Source organism: Scleropages formosus, chromosome 23 (genome assembly GCF_900964775.1).
Source record: "Scleropages formosus chromosome 23, fSclFor1.1, whole genome shotgun sequence".
In the NCBI taxonomy this organism is placed as follows: domain Eukaryota; kingdom Metazoa; phylum Chordata; class Actinopteri; order Osteoglossiformes; family Osteoglossidae; genus Scleropages; species Scleropages formosus.
The window spans coordinates 4,618,109-4,635,866 of record NC_041828.1 but is presented as its reverse complement, the minus strand read 5'-3'; the positions used below and the strand labels follow the sequence as shown (position 1 = coordinate 4,635,866).

Below are 17,758 nucleotides of genomic sequence, written 5' to 3'. Positions count from 1 at the left end.
GGGATTCAAACCTACAACCTTTGGGTCCAAAGACAGTAGTTCTAACCACTACGCCATCTGCTGCCCAAACATCTTTTCCATAATTTAAATTTAATAATTATAGTTACGATATTCTACTGTCTGTCAACATAACTATTAATAAAGCCAAGTTTTAAATTTGTGAGACATGTAGGCGATACTTCCAGAAACTGCATGGAAAAAAAGACTTCCGGTAAGAAAGCGATTAGCAATTCCTACTGTATAGCTGGGGCTGGATACGGCACGTCAATCATCTAATACCCGCCTTTGCCCCGCAATCATTGGCTATTCTCGAGCCGTGTTTACAATATCTCTTTCCCTATTGGTAACCGTACCTGTGCTTGCGTGTGGTAGTCCCACGTAATGACGTCATTCCCCATGTCCGCCATTTTGACAGCAGACAGTTGAACTCGCAGGGAGCTCGTACGAGGTGGGCTGAGGACGGAGGAGAGGAGCGTTGCTGTTTGCTCGCAGAATACTGCGCAAATATGTCATCCGAAAATCAGGAGACGATCGCGCAGGTGGAGTCTGGCGAGGAGAAGCAGGTGTGTTTATTTGTGGTGGTGGGCAACTTGGCTTTCCAGCTCTATTTACCTTGTTTTCTTAGGCTGAACTTAAGTGATCTTGTATTTTTTTCCCGATAACACGGAACTTTCAGCCGTATGGCGTGTCAGTGGTGCCAGGACATGTAAAATAAGCGCATGTCGTAAACATTTTACTGTGTCGTGTTCTCACTTGTACTGTCGTGCTTGGACGAGACACGGAAATCCCGCCTTTTCCGCGGCCAGTCCCGCCTCTCATTGGCCTTCGCGCCAATCAATCGACGCAGTCGCTCTTCCTATTGGCTAATGTTTAGGCGTGAACCAGTTTTCAGTTTTCACACAAGAAGGACCAGTTTGCCTGTCCAGCGCAACATCGTGACAACAAACAAGACTTCACGTGACAGAGCTGTGTTTCTGTTTAAACAACTGCAGGAAATGAAGGTAGCGCAAGGTCCACTTGTTTTAGCGAACTTACTGTGTGTGTGTGTGTGTGTGTGTGTGTGTACAGGGAAGTAAAATAATCAACCCAGATATTGTATTGACATTTGGGTGTGTGTGTGTTGGGGCTTTCTGATGTGATGCAGGCTTCTCCAGTAAGACAGTGCAAACATAATCTAATCTTGTTTTATACAGGAACTTGATAAGTCACCATATGGTACTGCCTCTCTTTTACAGGAATAATGGCAACAAGAAGCGGTGGTTTCGCATCTTCAGTTATGCTTTGCCTTCAACCGGCCGTGCATTTCCCCTTCCAAGGTCAATCACGTTCACATCAGCTGGGGGAGTTTAATGATGTCTTGTTCTGTATTCACCAAAGTACTTTGGTAACATTTTGCTGTAGCTGTTATCTGGTGGATGTGGATGGTGTGACTGAATATAATTGTGAAACAGACTCTGCTGGAGGGATCTGATCCTGTGTGGCGGCGTTGTTCTGGAAGTATTTGGTTGTGCGTGCGATGAGCTTGTTGAGACTGTGTTTAGGAGACAGGAATTTTATTTATTTATTTATTTTACATAAGTGCAAAGTTTTGGAATTCCGTTCAACTGACAGAGCTTATCCTGCCTCCTTCTGAAGATACTGCCCAGCTTAGGCGGTGTGTTGTTTTCCTTCTAGAATTCAAGGTTCGGTCGCGCAGGATGCCTTTGTAGGGATGGTGTCCAAAGAGGACGTATGAAGTCAGCATTTTGGTGCCAGAAGCACGGAGATTTAGGGCTGAGCTCCGGAGATGAGCTCCAGTTTGCTGCAGTCGTGCCGTGTTCCTTAGGGGAGCTTTACTCTGGGACTCGGAGAACCTTTCCACACCAGCTCTAATCAGGACACGTAAATCTTCAGGTGGATTCCAGCTTCACTGGGCCTGGCAGCTGGGAGAGTTCCAAGCTCAGGAAACGTTTAAATCTCCCAAACTTCGAGCAGAGCTAAAAGTGACCCTGTTCACCAGCCTGTCATTGGTCAAGGGCACTGCATGCTGAGCCAGCAGTCATCGATTCGCGATTCATCTTTTCTGGGAGAGAAACGAGTTTTAGGGTAATCATTTCCACTTGCTTTGTTGTGTGGGGCTGGGCCAGGAGTTATGTTCTGTAAGTATGTGGTTAGCCTGTCTGGTATAATGTCAAACTTGTTTATCTATCAAGACAAGCAAACACGGGGGAAAGACTGTGACCTGGAGCACTTCCCCTCTGAGCTGGAACTATAAATTGTTTGGATTGAGGAACTATGTGGAAAGGTCTGCCAGCGTCTCCCAGGAAACCTTCAAGCCTGAAGTTCTGAAGATGGTGTGGAAGTCCACTTAATGCCCGGTACAGGTGAAGGAGAGCAAGGCCAATGATCTGCTTCTGTCTTGCTCTTGTTTCATGTTAGCGGGACATGATGATAATTCCCCTTTGACCTCCCGGCCTTTTTTCTTTTGGCTGTTGTGATCAGATTCCGTCGACCTCGATCACTTCTGCTGTGAAGTACAACACAACGCTTGAAATTGACATTCATTTCCTAAGGATTATTGCAATTTGTGATAAAAGGCCTTCAGTCCCACACGTGTTTAGTGTGCTCTGTCGGTTCTGCTAATGCAAGTCATGCTCCTCAGCTGACCACAGGGTGCTCAACATGAACTTAAGCACAAGGTTTTGGGAGCAAAGGGGATGTTTTGAATGACGCTGACACGATATGACATGACTAAGCTTACACAGAGCTCAGTATGATCACTCACAACTCAACTGTCCTTACTTAATGCCTTCCAGAAGTACCTTCCAGAAGAAGATTACCGAAATGCAACATCGGATAAGAGAAAAGCTCTGTGTAAGACTTGCACTGAATATAAATTGCGTTACTGTGCACTGAAAAAGCAGTATAGGATTAAAAAAAAAACACACTCCTTTGAACTGTGGTGCTGGAAGACAGTTCTGAAGATATGATGGAGATCCAGGAAAATGGATAGATCTTGGATCAAATGAGGACAGAGCTCTCACTAGAAGCACAAATGATGAGAATGAGGTTATTGTACTTTGGACACATCAAGAATCCACCAGTAAAGTTTTGGATTGTCTTTGGATGATGGTTGTAATTGGGAAAGCTGGAGGAAAAAGAAGAGGAGGAAGAGGAACTACATTGATTGACTCAGTCACAATGACAGTGGACACACTCCTTTCGACACTAAAGACACAAGTGGATGGCAGAACATTCCGAAGGGACTCTGGTCACGAAGAGCCAACATTGTCTTCATGGCACCTATCAGCATTGTGATGTCATGTGCAGTAAGAGTTTGCACATGCTATTGAAGGTGTGTTAAAATTCCTGATTAATGGTTAGTTAAGACAATCAATCTCAACAAGGTGTTTGACTTCATATTCAAACCAAGGTGAAATATTAACGCAGACCATAAATCTTAAGTCAGATGGAAGGGTTTGTTGAACTCGTTTGAAACAGGTGAGTCCAACAGTCGTACGCTTGACACCCACCAAAGGTGGAGCGCGGCTCTCGCCGTGGACCGTCTACCTGCTGCTGGACCTTGACCAGCTTTCAGCAAACAGGCTCTCGGGTGTAAAGGAGCGGCATTACACGTGATACTCTAAAATCAGAGCTATGCAGGTGCGACATGTCCTCTTTGTAGGCAAGGTAACACTTGTAACCTGAAGGTTGCTGGTTTGAGTCCCAAGGAAGATTACTACTGCACCCTTGAGAAATCTACCGAGTGAATTTTCAACTGCGTAAAACGAAAAAATCTAACTCATACCCTGATAAAGAGAGTGTGGGTGGGAAGGCCAAACACTGAAGCGTCTTTGACTTAGACGTGACACCAGATGACCCAGATCTGTGTGTCCCCCCCCGTCACTTTGGCCGGTCGGTGTAGTTAAGCTGAGTCTCTTTCTGAGACTTTCTGTACTGGATGAGCGGTTTCTGAAAACGGAGCGATGCACTTCATACAGGAAACGTGGTAAACTCTGGTGAACCGTGAAGTAATATTAAACAGCTTACTGTGCTCGTACGGTCAGCAAAGTCAGCACCCCTTGTTTTTGCTGGAAATTTCGAGGTACGTGCTGAAGTTGGATGTGGTTGTTGAAACGGTGCTGAAATCCTTTTCCCAACAGGATTTGCAGGAGAAGGAGTCCAACCCAGTAAAGGCTGAGGAGGCAAAGCTGAAGGCCAAGTACCCCAGCCTGGGGCAGAAACCTGGAGGCTCAGACTTCTTGATGAAGAGGCTGCAGAAGGGGGTAGGCAGAATTTCCAACCACGATGAGTGTGTCGTTGACAATGAGTGGGTTGGATTTAAGGTCAGCCTGCGCTGGGAGGATCAGGTGTAACTTTACAAACCTATGCAAACATACCTTGTATGTTTTCTTTCATCTACAGACCTGTACAATTCTTACTCAACTTACAAAGACCTTTGGAACCAGAAGGTCTTTTGTAACTCGTTTTGTTTATAATTCAAATGCTCAGTTTTTCAGAACTAAGTCTCAAAGTAAAAGTTTAATACAGATGTCCTTTAATTTATTCACAGAAATCTTGGATTTAGCTACAATACACTGGAATTTATTTTTAAATGCCAAAATAAAAATTTTGCTCTGGAAAAAACTTTATTTAGTGCAGGGTGCGGAGAGGTTTGAGCAGCGTTCACCATCTTTGTACTGATCACCAACACTCAGAACACCATAAAAGAGCTGTAAACACACTCCTATTCTCTTTGACCCGTACACTCTACAGGTAGACACAGGTTACATTTGCACTGCTGCAGATTAGAATTTTATAAAACATGTTTTTAAAAATGCAGTTTAAAATAAATATTTAAAGAAATTGCCTTGGCAGACTGCGAGAAAAGAAGCCAGTGCATAATAAACACCGTTGGGGATGAACCATTAGTATACCGTGAAATGTGGACTTAAGAGTGACACAGAAGTTGTTATAAACAAAACAAAGATATGTTGTGTATTTTATTTCTGAAATATGAACTGTAAGATGACTATGATTTTCAGTAAATGATTATTGCAATAAGTGAGACTGTTAGCGTTGTGCTCTGTAGTGAAGGATGTTCCACGATCTCCTTTCCTGTCTCTGTAGCAAAAGTACTTCGACTCAGGTGACTACAACATGGCCAAGGCAAAGATGAAGAACAAGCAGCTGCCCGCCGCTGGGGCGGACAAGAACCTGGTGACAGGAGACCACATCCCCACTCCCCAGGACCTGCCCCAGAGGAAGTCCTCGCTGGTCACCAGCAAGCTGGTTGGCTAGCTGTGGCCATCTGCTTCGACAGCCCAGCCACACACCCCTTCCCCTCACCCGCTCTCATCTCCCTGGCCCCACCCAGCGCTCTCCCGCCAAGCTCCCCGAGGCCTGACCAATCAGGAAAGGACTCTGGGGTAGACCTCTTTTCTTCTTTTAGGACTTGGGGGTGGAATCTTTCCTTCTTGCACTTCTGCTTGCGACATCCTCTGATTGTTGGCTTTCCCCTCCCTCTGGGATCGAGGATTCGGAGTGTGAAGGAGATCAGCGAAGCCTTTGTAGATGTACCTTGTTTTCAGTACGCCCGCATCCGCAATCTCTCTCACGCCTGTAGGCAGGGCCATGGCTAGGGTGATGACATCGTTTTTTTTCCTTTCGGTTGATTTTCGATGTTGGGCAGAATAACATGGATGCTTGAAGCCAAGTCTTTGAAGAGCCTTGGTTTATTAGCCAAAGAAAAATGATAAATGTTTAGTTTTACAGAAAAAGAATTTAAATAAAGCGAGTGAAGAAAAGAAGAGAATGCGATGGCATCGGCTCAGCAGCGCTGACATAACTCCCCTGTGTTTCCGGTAGTCATCGGGAGCAAGAACTTCAAATCGGCTGTGTCCTGCTGCACGCTCTACTTATGGCTACATCTTCTCCGACGTTTGCGGTTGTGCCGCATGAGTAATGTGTCCTGGCCAAAACTGTCATCTTAAGCTAACCGGGTGTTTCCGTGGTTACTTTCATCAGAGGTAAGTTTGAGTTTCCAGCTGCTCTATGGATATTTGGTGCTTCTCATTTTGTGTTCTTTTCTCCTCACCATACTGCCCAACCCCTGTAGCCTGATACTCGCATCAGGCCCTTGCAGTTCATGATAAGCGCAACGAGGAGAAAAACAAAAACGCACCTTTTTGCCGGTCCGAACTGAGGAGGATACGCGTTCTGCTGCTGCTCCTCTTGCCATTGGCCTCCATTGAAGCTCACCAGAACTGTTGATGGGTGGGTTCTGTTTGGAGACCACATGTCTGGCTTGAAGGAAAGGAAACAGTCTCAGAAGATCCACAGACACGCTCTTTGATTCGTCCCCCCCCACTTTCTCAGACTTTAGTAACTTCCCACAGCCTCTGGTAAAACTGCTGTGTGTTTGTTCTCACTTCACAATTTTGACAATGTTTTGGACCGGTAAGGGTGTGAGATCAGACAGGTGGTTAAGGGCGAAAGAATGTTCGTAGTGTATCCTCTGTCACTTTTTAAGATGAGAGCTTGGCAGTTATACTTTCACCAACTTTTCACTCACAGGTCTGATCCAGGCTCTCATTCTAAATTCAGAATAAACAGGAAGGAGGCTCAGTGCACCTCTCACTCCCACTTTGAGCACACTTCTGTAAACTTGGTATAAAATCTTTCATGATCGGCATGAGATGAAATCTTGCCCCAGAGGGTACAGGATCCTCTTTTATGGTCAGGTGAAGCTGACAGGATTTTGCTTTGGAGGCCACGTGTGCAGAAACGGAAATGACCTTCCACTGATATTCAACGTCAACGAGATGATATCCATGTTTTGCGTCCCAATGATGAAATCTGACGGAATGGATTTCCCGGCAAACGCACTGTGCATTTGTGTGCGAATGATGCCGATGAGAAGCATCCCTCCGGGTTATATATAGGTTCAGATACAGGTTAATGCTGGCTTTGATCCAGCTGATGAGGCACCTATAACCTGCTTGTCTTATGTGATCCCATAATGCAACACGTGGCGATGAAGTGCAGCTCAACTTTGATTTACAGAGGACTCTACAGAAGTGTTTTGCGCAGAAGTGTGAGGATTAGTGTGTTGGTCACGGTTTGTGTTTCTTGGGTGTAGCACGTAAGCTCTCCAAGTCTCCTCAGTTCCCAAGTGGGAATTTAGAAATGTGGGTGGTAACGTTGATACGTTTTTTTTATAGACGCGAACGCCCAGCGATAGTGCTGATGAGTCAGACTAGGAAAACTGGAGATTGGAGAACATCGAGAGCATGTGCGAGGTGGAGTTGAAGGTAGGTCTGCACGTGGACAGCTCGCGATTCCCAGGAGCCACGGCTCTGCCTGTCATACATCAGTCGCAGAGATGCAGCAACGTGGGCTTTGATGGATTTTTGACGGCTGATGCTGTCCATGTTGGTTCATATGGGCGGGGTTTAAGCGTCTCCTGCAGGGTCCGTTGCTTGCTGCCACCTAGTTTCCTGCTGCCCTTTTCTGAAGGCAGGGTGAACACACACTAGGGTCTGTAAGTCTTTAATGAACCAACTTCGTTCACGTTTAGGCATTGAGCAAGTGGGCCGGTCGGCAACCAAAGGCCAATGGAGTTGAAATGAGAGGCTAGTGAAGGCAAAGAGGTAAGCGTAAGGAGGGTGATGTGACCCACCCAACAAGCTGTGTGAGAACTGATCTGTGTGCCAGATGTGTCCGCTGTAATATGGGAAGGGTGATTGTATCGTAAATGACATGTAAATATGGAACTTGTGTGTGATGGGAAGGAAAGCGCTTTCAGCTTTGATCGAATTGAAATGGACCGAGATGGAATGGACTGTAGAGGTTCGCTTCTCGTCCCCCTTTTATCCGTGAGGATCGCTCTGTCGTTGGTGATAATGTTGCAGAGCCAATGAACCAAGTTTTTTTTGGATGTCCAGCAGTCAGGTAAAGCACCTTGGTGAGGCTGTCCAGGTTTTTCTGTGTGTGGTCTGTATGTATGTGAGTGTAAGAGTGCTTTTTCCCTTTCCAGAGTGAGCTTTGAAAAGAATATTTTTTTTGTATAATACAGTGATTTGGTGTCCTATCCATACTGTAAATAGCGTACATTCCTACATTTCTTTTTTTTTTGTAATTATCAACCCTCTTATGTAATTAATGATCTCATTTTAACCTACAGCTGAAGAAACCTGATTGTTTCTCTTGTGCATTTTGTTTTTTTTTGGCTTTGTTGTCACAGAACTTAGGTGGCACCAGACTTACCTGCTTTTCAGCTGCAGATCATACAGTATGAACTTATAGGTGTGCAAATATAAATAAGCAAATATGCTGTTGAAGTCTTCTGAGGGGTTCGCATCAGCACTGTCCCTTTCATCTGGCTTTGGTCATGATCATCTGCAAGTGTGGAGCTCTGCGGATAGAGCACACGACTGGTGGCAGAGTGCTTCAGGAAAACCAGCGTAAACACCCACCAAAACATTCCTACCTGTATTGCGATTTACATCCTGCTACATCGCAAAGGGCAATCGATGGCCCACGTTCCTCAGACTGATGAATTGATTAGAACCCTGAAATCTTAGGAAGAATAAAGCAGGAATTCAGGGAGTGGAGCTGTTCCCTTGCTGTCATGCAGGGGGTGCATTTTCACACTCTAAAATGCATCATAACTGGTTATTTTGATGTCTAACGTTCTGAACCCCTCTGCCACTGTGTGTGAGAATATGAGTAGATATAAGAATGTGAAGCAGTTCACAATAGATGTATAACCACATTCTTACCTTCTCTTTCTCCACTTGACCTTGTCAATGACTACAAATCTGAAACGGGCTTTAGGTCTGGCATGGAATCTTCTCTATTTAGATAAAACACTCGGACCCTGACCTTAAGAATGCGTCGGGGCAGCTGGGACATGTTCTCACTTTTAAAAGCATTTACAGGTGACTGAGAGATGACTGTCAGACAAAAAAAAATGCATTAATACAAAAAACATGTACAGAAAATGTTTAGATTGCAAGGTTGCAACGATGAAAGTAATTTTTGTCAGTATTTGAAATAAAGTTTTACATCAGTTTTGTGTTATGTGTTTTTTTTTTTTTTTTTTTTTTTTCCCCCCCCATTAGGTATGTGTTCTATTTCTGATATATAAAACAAAATACTGTATGAAAACTGTCTGGTAATGAATGTAGTCATTTAGGAATGGAACTCATCCTCGAGTGAGAGACAGCAGGTCTTCCTGGAGCTCTTTCCTGGTGCATTCTTCTTTTGGCACAAATGAGTCATGTCTTTCTTCGGTACCCATTGTTGTTGGAAATATTTTGGGCATGGTTGTCATTTCATGAGACACAGCCTTTAAAAATGCACGTTAACAGGTGCTAGTTAACCTTTACATTAGTACCCTTCTGAAATTTGTGTTAACTAAAAAGTAATGGAGCCAGGGTATGTACTTTACCTTTTAGGTTAGTAGTTAACGACAGCATGGCATCTAATAATAGCCTAACGTCTGAGATGTATATGTTGCTTTGGAGAGAAAAGGTGCTAAATGAATAAATGTAAAATTAGATGTTCAAGGGCTCCCGTGCATGCAGTCAAAAATTGTTACTAACCCTTAAACAGCTAACTTCTTTAAGGTGACTTAGAAATATGTACCCTTTTATACAGCAGAGTGTTTTTACTGAAGTACTTCAGAGTGAAATACCTTGATCAATGGTACTACAGGAGTAAAATTTGACACTGCAAGGCAAAGGTTTCAGCAACTGACACCCAATGGTTAAAAAATGTCTGTAGCTTACTTAAACACATTTCTGTGCACTGCAATGTACGTGTCATTACACAATATGCGTGCTTCTATATTAATGTGAAAATGCGCACTTTTTAGTCCCTAATCTTGAATCACTAGTCATAAAGTTGCAGTGTAGTTGCACACGTTAACCACTAGGTGGCACCGGAACACACCAGTCTAGCGTTTCTTCGAATTTTCAAGAAAATTCCATCTCACTCCAGATTTTTCGCTGGACTTTCTTCTTTATGTAAATATCAGTAATGCATTAAAAGTCCCATAACCAGTTAATAAGGCCGCGATACCCACGATTGAAATACTCATCTCATTACATTTACTTTTTATTGACGTTTATCGTTTTCTTCGGAGTAACTTGTAGTTCGCAGTATACAAAAGAGCTTGAATCAGCCAAACAATTTAGTTTTCAGCTTCTGCCGTCAAGAGCTTTTGACTCAAGTTTGTTCCCAAAAAGGTCCTGAAATATTTTACGTCTTGTTTAAACGCTTCTATTTAAAGCTCCTACAGTCGTCAGTAACCGTCTCGTCACTTACAATGGTGCAGTTGCACATAGCAGCCAGTAGGTGGAACCAGAGTATCAGAAAAGATCTTTGTGTCATTTCTTAGAATTTTCTTAGAACATTTAATCTCAGGAAGGCAACCAGTCTAGTAATTTCTTTACATTGTACTGTTTTTAAGGAAATCTAAGTACATTAGATCGACACTACTAGATAATCCAAAGTGTGCTGTTATTTATTGTCACTTTTATATCTTATTCTGAGGTTGAGTCCTGGTTCCTTTCAGGAATCTGTATGTAAAGTCATATAAACTGTGTGATATACTTGAATAGTTTATTATGTTTGGATTTTGGTTTTTGCTATTATTCTCTTTCCATTTCATTTTCTTCCACTTTAGGGCAAAAACATCTGGCGTGTTCTGTGACCCCATTTACAGCCTCCTGTGTCACTTCACTGAATGATGTGATTTAGATGCAAGTATGTGACTTGGTGTGTCTTATCTGTGTTCTTCAGACTGACTCACACACTGAACACAGGTGTGGCAGGCTGGGCTCGAAATCTCAGAAGGCTGGTTTTCGTTTTCGCTCAAGAGAAGGCTTGGTATGATCTGAATGTCAAGACAAATCACTTCTGGACATCAGCAAGTGACACATTGTCAAGGCTGAAACATCAAAAGAGAGCATATGAATAATCATCCATGATATAACTCTCAGGAGTCTTTTGAGCAGTTTTATCAAACGTTATGGCAGGTTTTAAGACAATCACCAGTTCAATCATCTTCTCATTCTGCCTGTGGTTGTGTAGACTTTGAGCCCAGTGGTCAATGAGTGTCTAGATTTCACCTAGAAATCAATTATGAATAGAGGAGGTGATTCCTCTTCTGTAAAGAGGAAGTTCTGATGAATTAAAAGTTTAACTTTGAAGAGCCAAGACCCAGCTGTAATGTTCAGCTTAAAAGCAAATGTCCTGCATATGTTTATAATGCTAAATTGCCAGTTATGTTAGAATTAGATAAGCTGGAGGTTTACATCTACTTTTATTTCTATTTGCTGTATATGTTTTATATGTTCTTGTGTTTTACAACAGAGGTATAATCAAATACTATTGATATATTCATTTAGTACACAACAGGAACAAGTAGTATTTATGGAATCTACTGTCCAAAAAGAAGCGCCTGTTTCACTGAAAACCATTGGTAATGATTACAGAAAACTCCACTCCACAAAACTCCAAGAAATTGCAGGACATTTCTACTACGAAAGCACCACTGAATGAAATATGTAATGTAAAACATTGGGTTACTGACAGGACTTGGTAAATGATGGCTTCAAACAGATTTATTTGAAAATACTTCTCTGCTTCTATGGAATGTAGCAACCGCTTTTAATCCATGTGCCACCCAGCAAGAACACAATGTTCCCGGGTCACAATCTGGTTGCACAAGTCATATGACGTACCATGACACAGCAGTGACAATGCACCTCCTCGACTACTGTATTATGATCACGATTTGTGAAATCTGGTTTATAAACATGGCAACGGTCTAGGATTACTTAGCCATGACATTTTATGAGAGAAGCCGAGTTTTTTTCCAGATTCGGATATTTGCCGTGACTGAAAGGTGAAGGATGCCTGAATCATTCCAGCCCTACAGCGTCGCTATGGAAGGCCATCATTTACAGCTATGCTTATGATGACAAAAATCAGAGGACCAATAACTAAATTATTTTTATTTCTTGCAGTCATGTCATTGCCCAAATACTGTCACTGGGGAGATGACCACACAGGACATTCACCTGGCAAAGAAAGTGTCTCATGGCTGCTGGCAGTGCCACCAAAGCTGATTAATTATGAATTATTCCTAGTAAATATATAAAAAGTATAAAATTCTTCTTCTTCTTAATAATAATAATGATTTTTTTTAATGAAATTATTACTTATAAAATTTGAATACTGAGGAAACAGCAAAAATGTCACAGGAGAAGCTCTCGCTTCCAGAAGCTTTACAGCGCAACTGCATCCACGGCACATTTTGAGAAATTCGCCACCAAAATCGGCCACTAGAAATAGGATGTTTTAGGAATAAACTGGCTATGATGAGCGGTGTGTCAAGTGTAATGATTCATTTATCATTATGAGGGAGGAGGTACAGACACACGCACACACCACCTGCTGCGTGCGTGTCTTTTATGAGCCGAGTGAAGGTACCGAATAAACTCACACTGCTCCTCACTTTCTTATGAATGCTATTCATAATAGAGCGTATTTTAAATAGTCGCTTTGCGGACCACACGACCATACGCGGTAGCGACGGCTGGTCAATAAAAAAAGGGGATCGTTCTCGTGTTTGGAATTGTTGTCATTTTTCCGCAGACGCGTACACGTCTTGTGACGTAATCACGTTGTACGTCCACCTTTAAAAGCCACCCGTGACGACTTCTGCCTGCCACTCGGACGCACTGAAGACGCAGCCTTCTTAACACTCACACATCAAGCAACTCCGTCTCTCTTTCAGGGAAGCCACTCAATACATTTTTTCTTTAAACATGAGTATGTCAACGATGAACCGCGTTTCCGCTGTTAGTCTGCTCTGCCCCGGTGTTAAGGCCAAAGTTTTCGACCAAGGCCCGTTCCCAGCCGCCTCGTCCGGCTCCTCCAAGCTGCCGAGCGAGGAGGAGCTGGACGACGTGTCCGATGAGGTGGACTCCGCTCCGGCCCCCATCAAGTCCTCCAGCAAGCTCTCCTTCCCCGGCGGCTTCCAGCAGAGCTCCAACGCGGACGGCTCTCTGCCAAACTCCCCCCCGGACTCGCCGGATAGCTCCCCGGACGCGCCGCTGGCCGCCTGCTGCTTCCCGAAGGCTGACGCGCAGCTCGAGCGCGACACCCGCGCGCTCGTCGGCGCCTTCCTGCGCTCGTTCGCGGGCCTGAGCCGCGGCGACTGCGCCCAGTCGCGCGCGCTGCCCGTGATGCGGCGCGTGGTTGAAGAGCTGCTCGAGAAGCATCACCTGGTGTACCAGGGTAAGAAAGAGCCCTTTTTTTTACTCTCTCTCCCGCCTGGTCGGCTAATGATTAGTGGCGCTTCGTCTACGGACGCCATTACACTCAGCCCTGGCTGTAACTTGGTTGGCCCATCGACTCCGCGCGCTCCGAGGACACTGGGCACTAGTAGTGGACTAACTTAACATCTGTGTACATTACTCTGTCAGCCGAAATGTCCTCGTCAGGATGAAAGCGGTGGACAATCATGTTTCCATTAAAAACTGAGTGACGACCGGCGGTGGTGGGTGAGGGACGTGAGCCTACTAGCTGTGTGTGTAGTTCGAATCCCACTCACGTCCTATCCGACCGCCGTAGGCTAGCGTAGGGCCCGCGTCGGGTTTTAACCTGAATTACTACAGCAAATCCATTTGTGTGTGTGTGGGGGTCACGTAAACGCCAGGTAAAATCTAACTCTTAAGGATTATAATCATATTTCCATGAGCTAAAATGATTCTCATTCTGTTCTGATCGAGGTGTTTTTCCCCTTGTAAAATTGGCCGCGTAAAACTGACAGATGCAACTTTAAAAAATGTACATTTAGTCGAGAAGCGACGTGTGAATATACTTTAAGTTTTAATATACTAGAGATGCAAATGTGGGGAGAAACCGGTGAGCTCGCGCTGCTCAACTTCCCCCCTCGCTTCCTCCCCTCGAGGGCTCGCCCACTGCTGACGTCACGCGTTGCGACACTTCTTGGAATTTAGGCCGATACCCGTTATTTTATCTTTCCGTGACCGCAGCACACGGAACACTCATCTCCTGGGGTTATTTGGGTTCTTATCTGCTTAGTGTAACGCAGCTCTTTTTAGCAGTGAAGAATTAGAAGCTGATTTTATTAACTCTGCCAAAGTGTCAAGGGGTTAACGCTTTTAATGTTTCTCTAAAGCTGGTTCAAGCTGGGTGTTGACTGATGGTGAGTTCACTTAACAGTACTTACCACATGATTTTGGGGACACTAACATTTACCTCCTTTACTTTGGCTTATTATGCCACTGAGTATAAAACACTTTAGCTGTCTTCTGTAGAAAGAACTTGCCTCAATGGTCAGGTATGTACTTGCTGAGTTCTTCCTGACCTGAAGACCCACCCCCATATGCAAAAGAATAATTCCTCTGGCTGCTAAAATCCTGTTTTGCATCCTGCATGTTTGCCTACTTCACAACAATGCAAATGCAGTTCAGCCACCCACACATTTGGCATTTAGTTGCGGGGTGCAGATGCTCAGTATATTTACACGAGCCGTAAAGTGCATCTCCCACACACCAGCAAGTAACTAAAGGTGTGATTGCTCATTCAGCTCAGTAGGTAGTTTTTCTTGTAAAGCGGGGAGAGGCAGACCGCGGCCCTGGCCTCTTCAGGGTGTATTTCTGAGAATCTGGGGCCACCTCCATTTCCACGTAGCTTGCGTTCTTATCACCAGATGCTAAAGTGTGAAAGCGAAACCAGCGGCCTTTCTGCAAATATAGAAGTGAGAGCTCGACCACAGCACTTTGGCTGACCTTATTTGCAGCTTCCTCATTGCTGCAAATTGGAACTTTATACATGAAGACATGCAGGAAACATCCTCAATGTGAGATGAGGCCAAGGGCATGGAGTTTGATTGCAGGTGCTGGTGTGGTTGTTGATTTACTAAAGAGACCTGCCATTGTGTGTTGATAATGTGAACATTGTTCCCCTGCTTATCATCCATGATGAACTGGAGTTGGTTGTGTAACTGGCTCAACTGAATAACAGGATCCCAATTCCTGTAAACCATGTGGACAAGGGCCTATGGTGATATTCTCTAATTTCTCATTTAGGTATGATTCAAAAGCTGGATGTAGACCATCGAGAAGATGACACTAGTTTTGTCACAGCTGTGGCCAAGAACCTCTTCAGTGATGGACACACCAACTGGGGCCGCATCGCCAGCCTCATCGCGTTTGGTGCTGTTGTCTGCCAGCGTCTGAAGGACAGCGGCAGGGAGCACTGTGTAGACAGTGTCGCCAGTCAGATCTCCTCTTACCTAGTGACAGAGCAACAAGATTGGTTGAGCAACAATAAAGGCTGGGTGAGTACACAATGCTGCAAGTGTCATGCTTGGTGCTCTAGCACTGCTGGTCCTTTATCCTGAAGGGAATTTAATGGCAGCACAGTTGGTTTGCAGCCGCACCTCAGACTTGCATTGTGTGTGCTAGTGCTGAGGGAATAAACATTGTGGTGCCAAGTCCCCCCCAGGCACGCTCTTTGTGCCCTCTGTGCCACATTCCCCTCCAGCATTTCCTTCAAAGCCTTTGTAATGTGAGCTACTGCTACTTTGTCACTTCCTCCCCCCCATCATCACCAGCAGTGGTGCATGTGCATTATTTAGCACCTGTCAGTTTGTTGGGTGTCACTTTACACCCCTTCCTGCTCGTAGAACCCATAATCCCTGTATACGAGGCTCTGGCGCCATTCATCTGCTTTTCTGTCCTTATTCAGGGGTCTTGATGGTGTTGAGTCTGGTTTAAATCTGGAACACAGTGCAACACTTCTGCCTGAGATCGTAACAGCTTTTCTCTTCCCTTTCAGGAGGGCTTTGTTGACTTCTTCCATATTGAGGACACGGAGTCTCTAGTGAGAAATGCCCTTATGGCTTTCGCAGGGGTTGCAGGAATTGGGGCTGGACTTGCTCTTCTCATCCGGTGAATCCAACGGACTAATCGGAGGGCAAAGTGCTTCTCGTGGTAACGCCACCAGACACAATCCACCGCACCAGATCGTAACGAAGATGGTGTGCAGCTTCTGTGAACGGTCTGTGCTTGTGCCGATGGAAGCAGCAGGACATGGGGATGTCACTGATGGAATAAAGTTTGGGAGTGGAGTCGTGCCTTTGCTGAGCTGTTGCAGTTCTCTCACATCCAGTCACTGGTCTTCTCAACTACACGTCAGTTATTCCTCTTGAACTTCAGTGGCTCCTCTAGGACATCAGGACATGAGTATGAAGCTCCTTCTGCATCAGCCTACAAACTGTGACCTCCCAGCTTCTGGCAGTGCTGGTTTGAGTTGAATGTTTGACACTGTAAATAATCTGCAACTGATCTAATTTATAATAAATTTATTTTTGTATTAAAACTTATTTAAAAATGGCACTGCATACTTAGTTGCTCATTCTGTGCATTACTCTTCCAAGTGGCAGAAATGAAAAGCACATAACTTGCAGTTTTCCTGATACTGAGCACTTCAGTCTGTTTTTCCCCTCCCCGGGTTGTGTCCCCAGCTAAAGGAAATCTCTTGCATCTGAAGAATAAAATAAGTGCCATTAATTGACTTGGTTTTTTTTGGGGGGGGGTTAATGTATTTTAGTCAAAACATGATTGTTTCAATAAGAATTCTAGTTCACTATCAGTTTGGTCCACAGAAATTGACCCCCATAGCTGCTGCATTGGTTTAGGTTTCCAGTCAGTCTTTGTGCCAGAAGTGGAAGTTTCATTTTTGCTGAGCACCTCCAGTTTCATTCTGGGAGAAATGGAATGCAAACCAGTCAGCGCACACATCACCACAGGGCCCAGTTATTGTGATACTTGGGCTCATAACAAACTGAAACCAAGTATACAACCAGCTTTTTCTACTTCAGGGAGCAAAGGGACTTCTCCCTGGAGTGCTAGGGTTGGCACTGCTATAAAAACCCACAATGACTTTGCCTTTTAATGCAATTTTATCTCTTTGGAGGAAAGAGCCTAAAATAAAGGTAGTAAATGGCAGTAGTGGTGGGGTTCTATTTTTCTTAGTTCAATTGCTGGTCTGGGTGTTTTCACATTACAACTTTTTTTTTTTCCCTACACTTCCTGGTGTACTGGGAATGAGGAAGTACACAAATAATTGAAAAATTCCCCATAAAGGAAGTACTACCATATATGATACGAGCTGTTGGTTTCCATGAATACCAGGGTGCTGTAGAGGGAAGTACAGCCTGTGATGAGGGTGGACAGTTACTTTGCTCTTGGATTCAAATTCCTTCACTGTGGACCAATAGCCCAATTTTAGCTACAGTGACTTCAACTCAGAAAAGGCAGAAGTAGCACCATTCAAATTTAACTTCCTCTTCATTTTTTCACTGAAAAGAGGAAGTCAATCTGCCATAATCTATTTTCAAATGAATAGAGATTACTGTGGATTCTTTTTGACTTACACTTGTAATTTATCAAAGGATGGCGCCTCCTGTATACACACGAGTTTGTTCATGACAATTTTTAACAACTTTGCACGAGGGTCTGCGCAACCAGAAAAAAGGAAATAAAACGTCAACGTTATCTCTAGGCGTGAGTGGGTGTGCCCTCCAAAACGGCAAAAAACCAGGTAGTCCAAACCGTATTTACAGCGGTTGATGTAACCTTTGAGGGTGGAAGCAACTGAACGGTGAAGAATATAAAACGGTGAACTTAGAGTCATCTGACTTTAAGGCAAACTTTCCCTATTTTGGAAA

The 17,758-nt window shown here is 44.2% G+C and overlaps 2 protein-coding genes across 2 annotated transcripts; both read left to right on the top strand.

The window, feature by feature from the left end:
• Window positions 1–404: 404 nt before the first annotated feature.
• On the top strand, window positions 405–8,291 carry LOC108930423 (alpha-endosulfine-like). Its single transcript, XM_018745645.1, has 3 exons — window positions 405–563; window positions 4,143–4,265; window positions 5,110–8,291. The coding sequence occupies exons 1-3, from the start codon at window positions 507–509 to the stop codon at window positions 5,278–5,280; spliced, it is 351 nt and encodes a 116-aa protein (XP_018601161.1). The 5' UTR covers window positions 405–506; the 3' UTR covers window positions 5,281–8,291.
• Window positions 8,292–12,680: 4,389 nt separating this feature from the next.
• LOC108930426 (induced myeloid leukemia cell differentiation protein Mcl-1 homolog) lies at window positions 12,681–16,598 on the top strand. Its single transcript, XM_018745650.2, has 3 exons — window positions 12,681–13,293; window positions 15,114–15,364; window positions 15,865–16,598. Exons 1-3 carry the CDS (start codon window positions 12,822–12,824, stop codon window positions 15,979–15,981), a joined length of 840 nt encoding a protein of 279 aa, XP_018601166.2. The 5' UTR covers window positions 12,681–12,821; the 3' UTR covers window positions 15,982–16,598.
• Window positions 16,599–17,758: the final 1,160 nt, after the last annotated feature.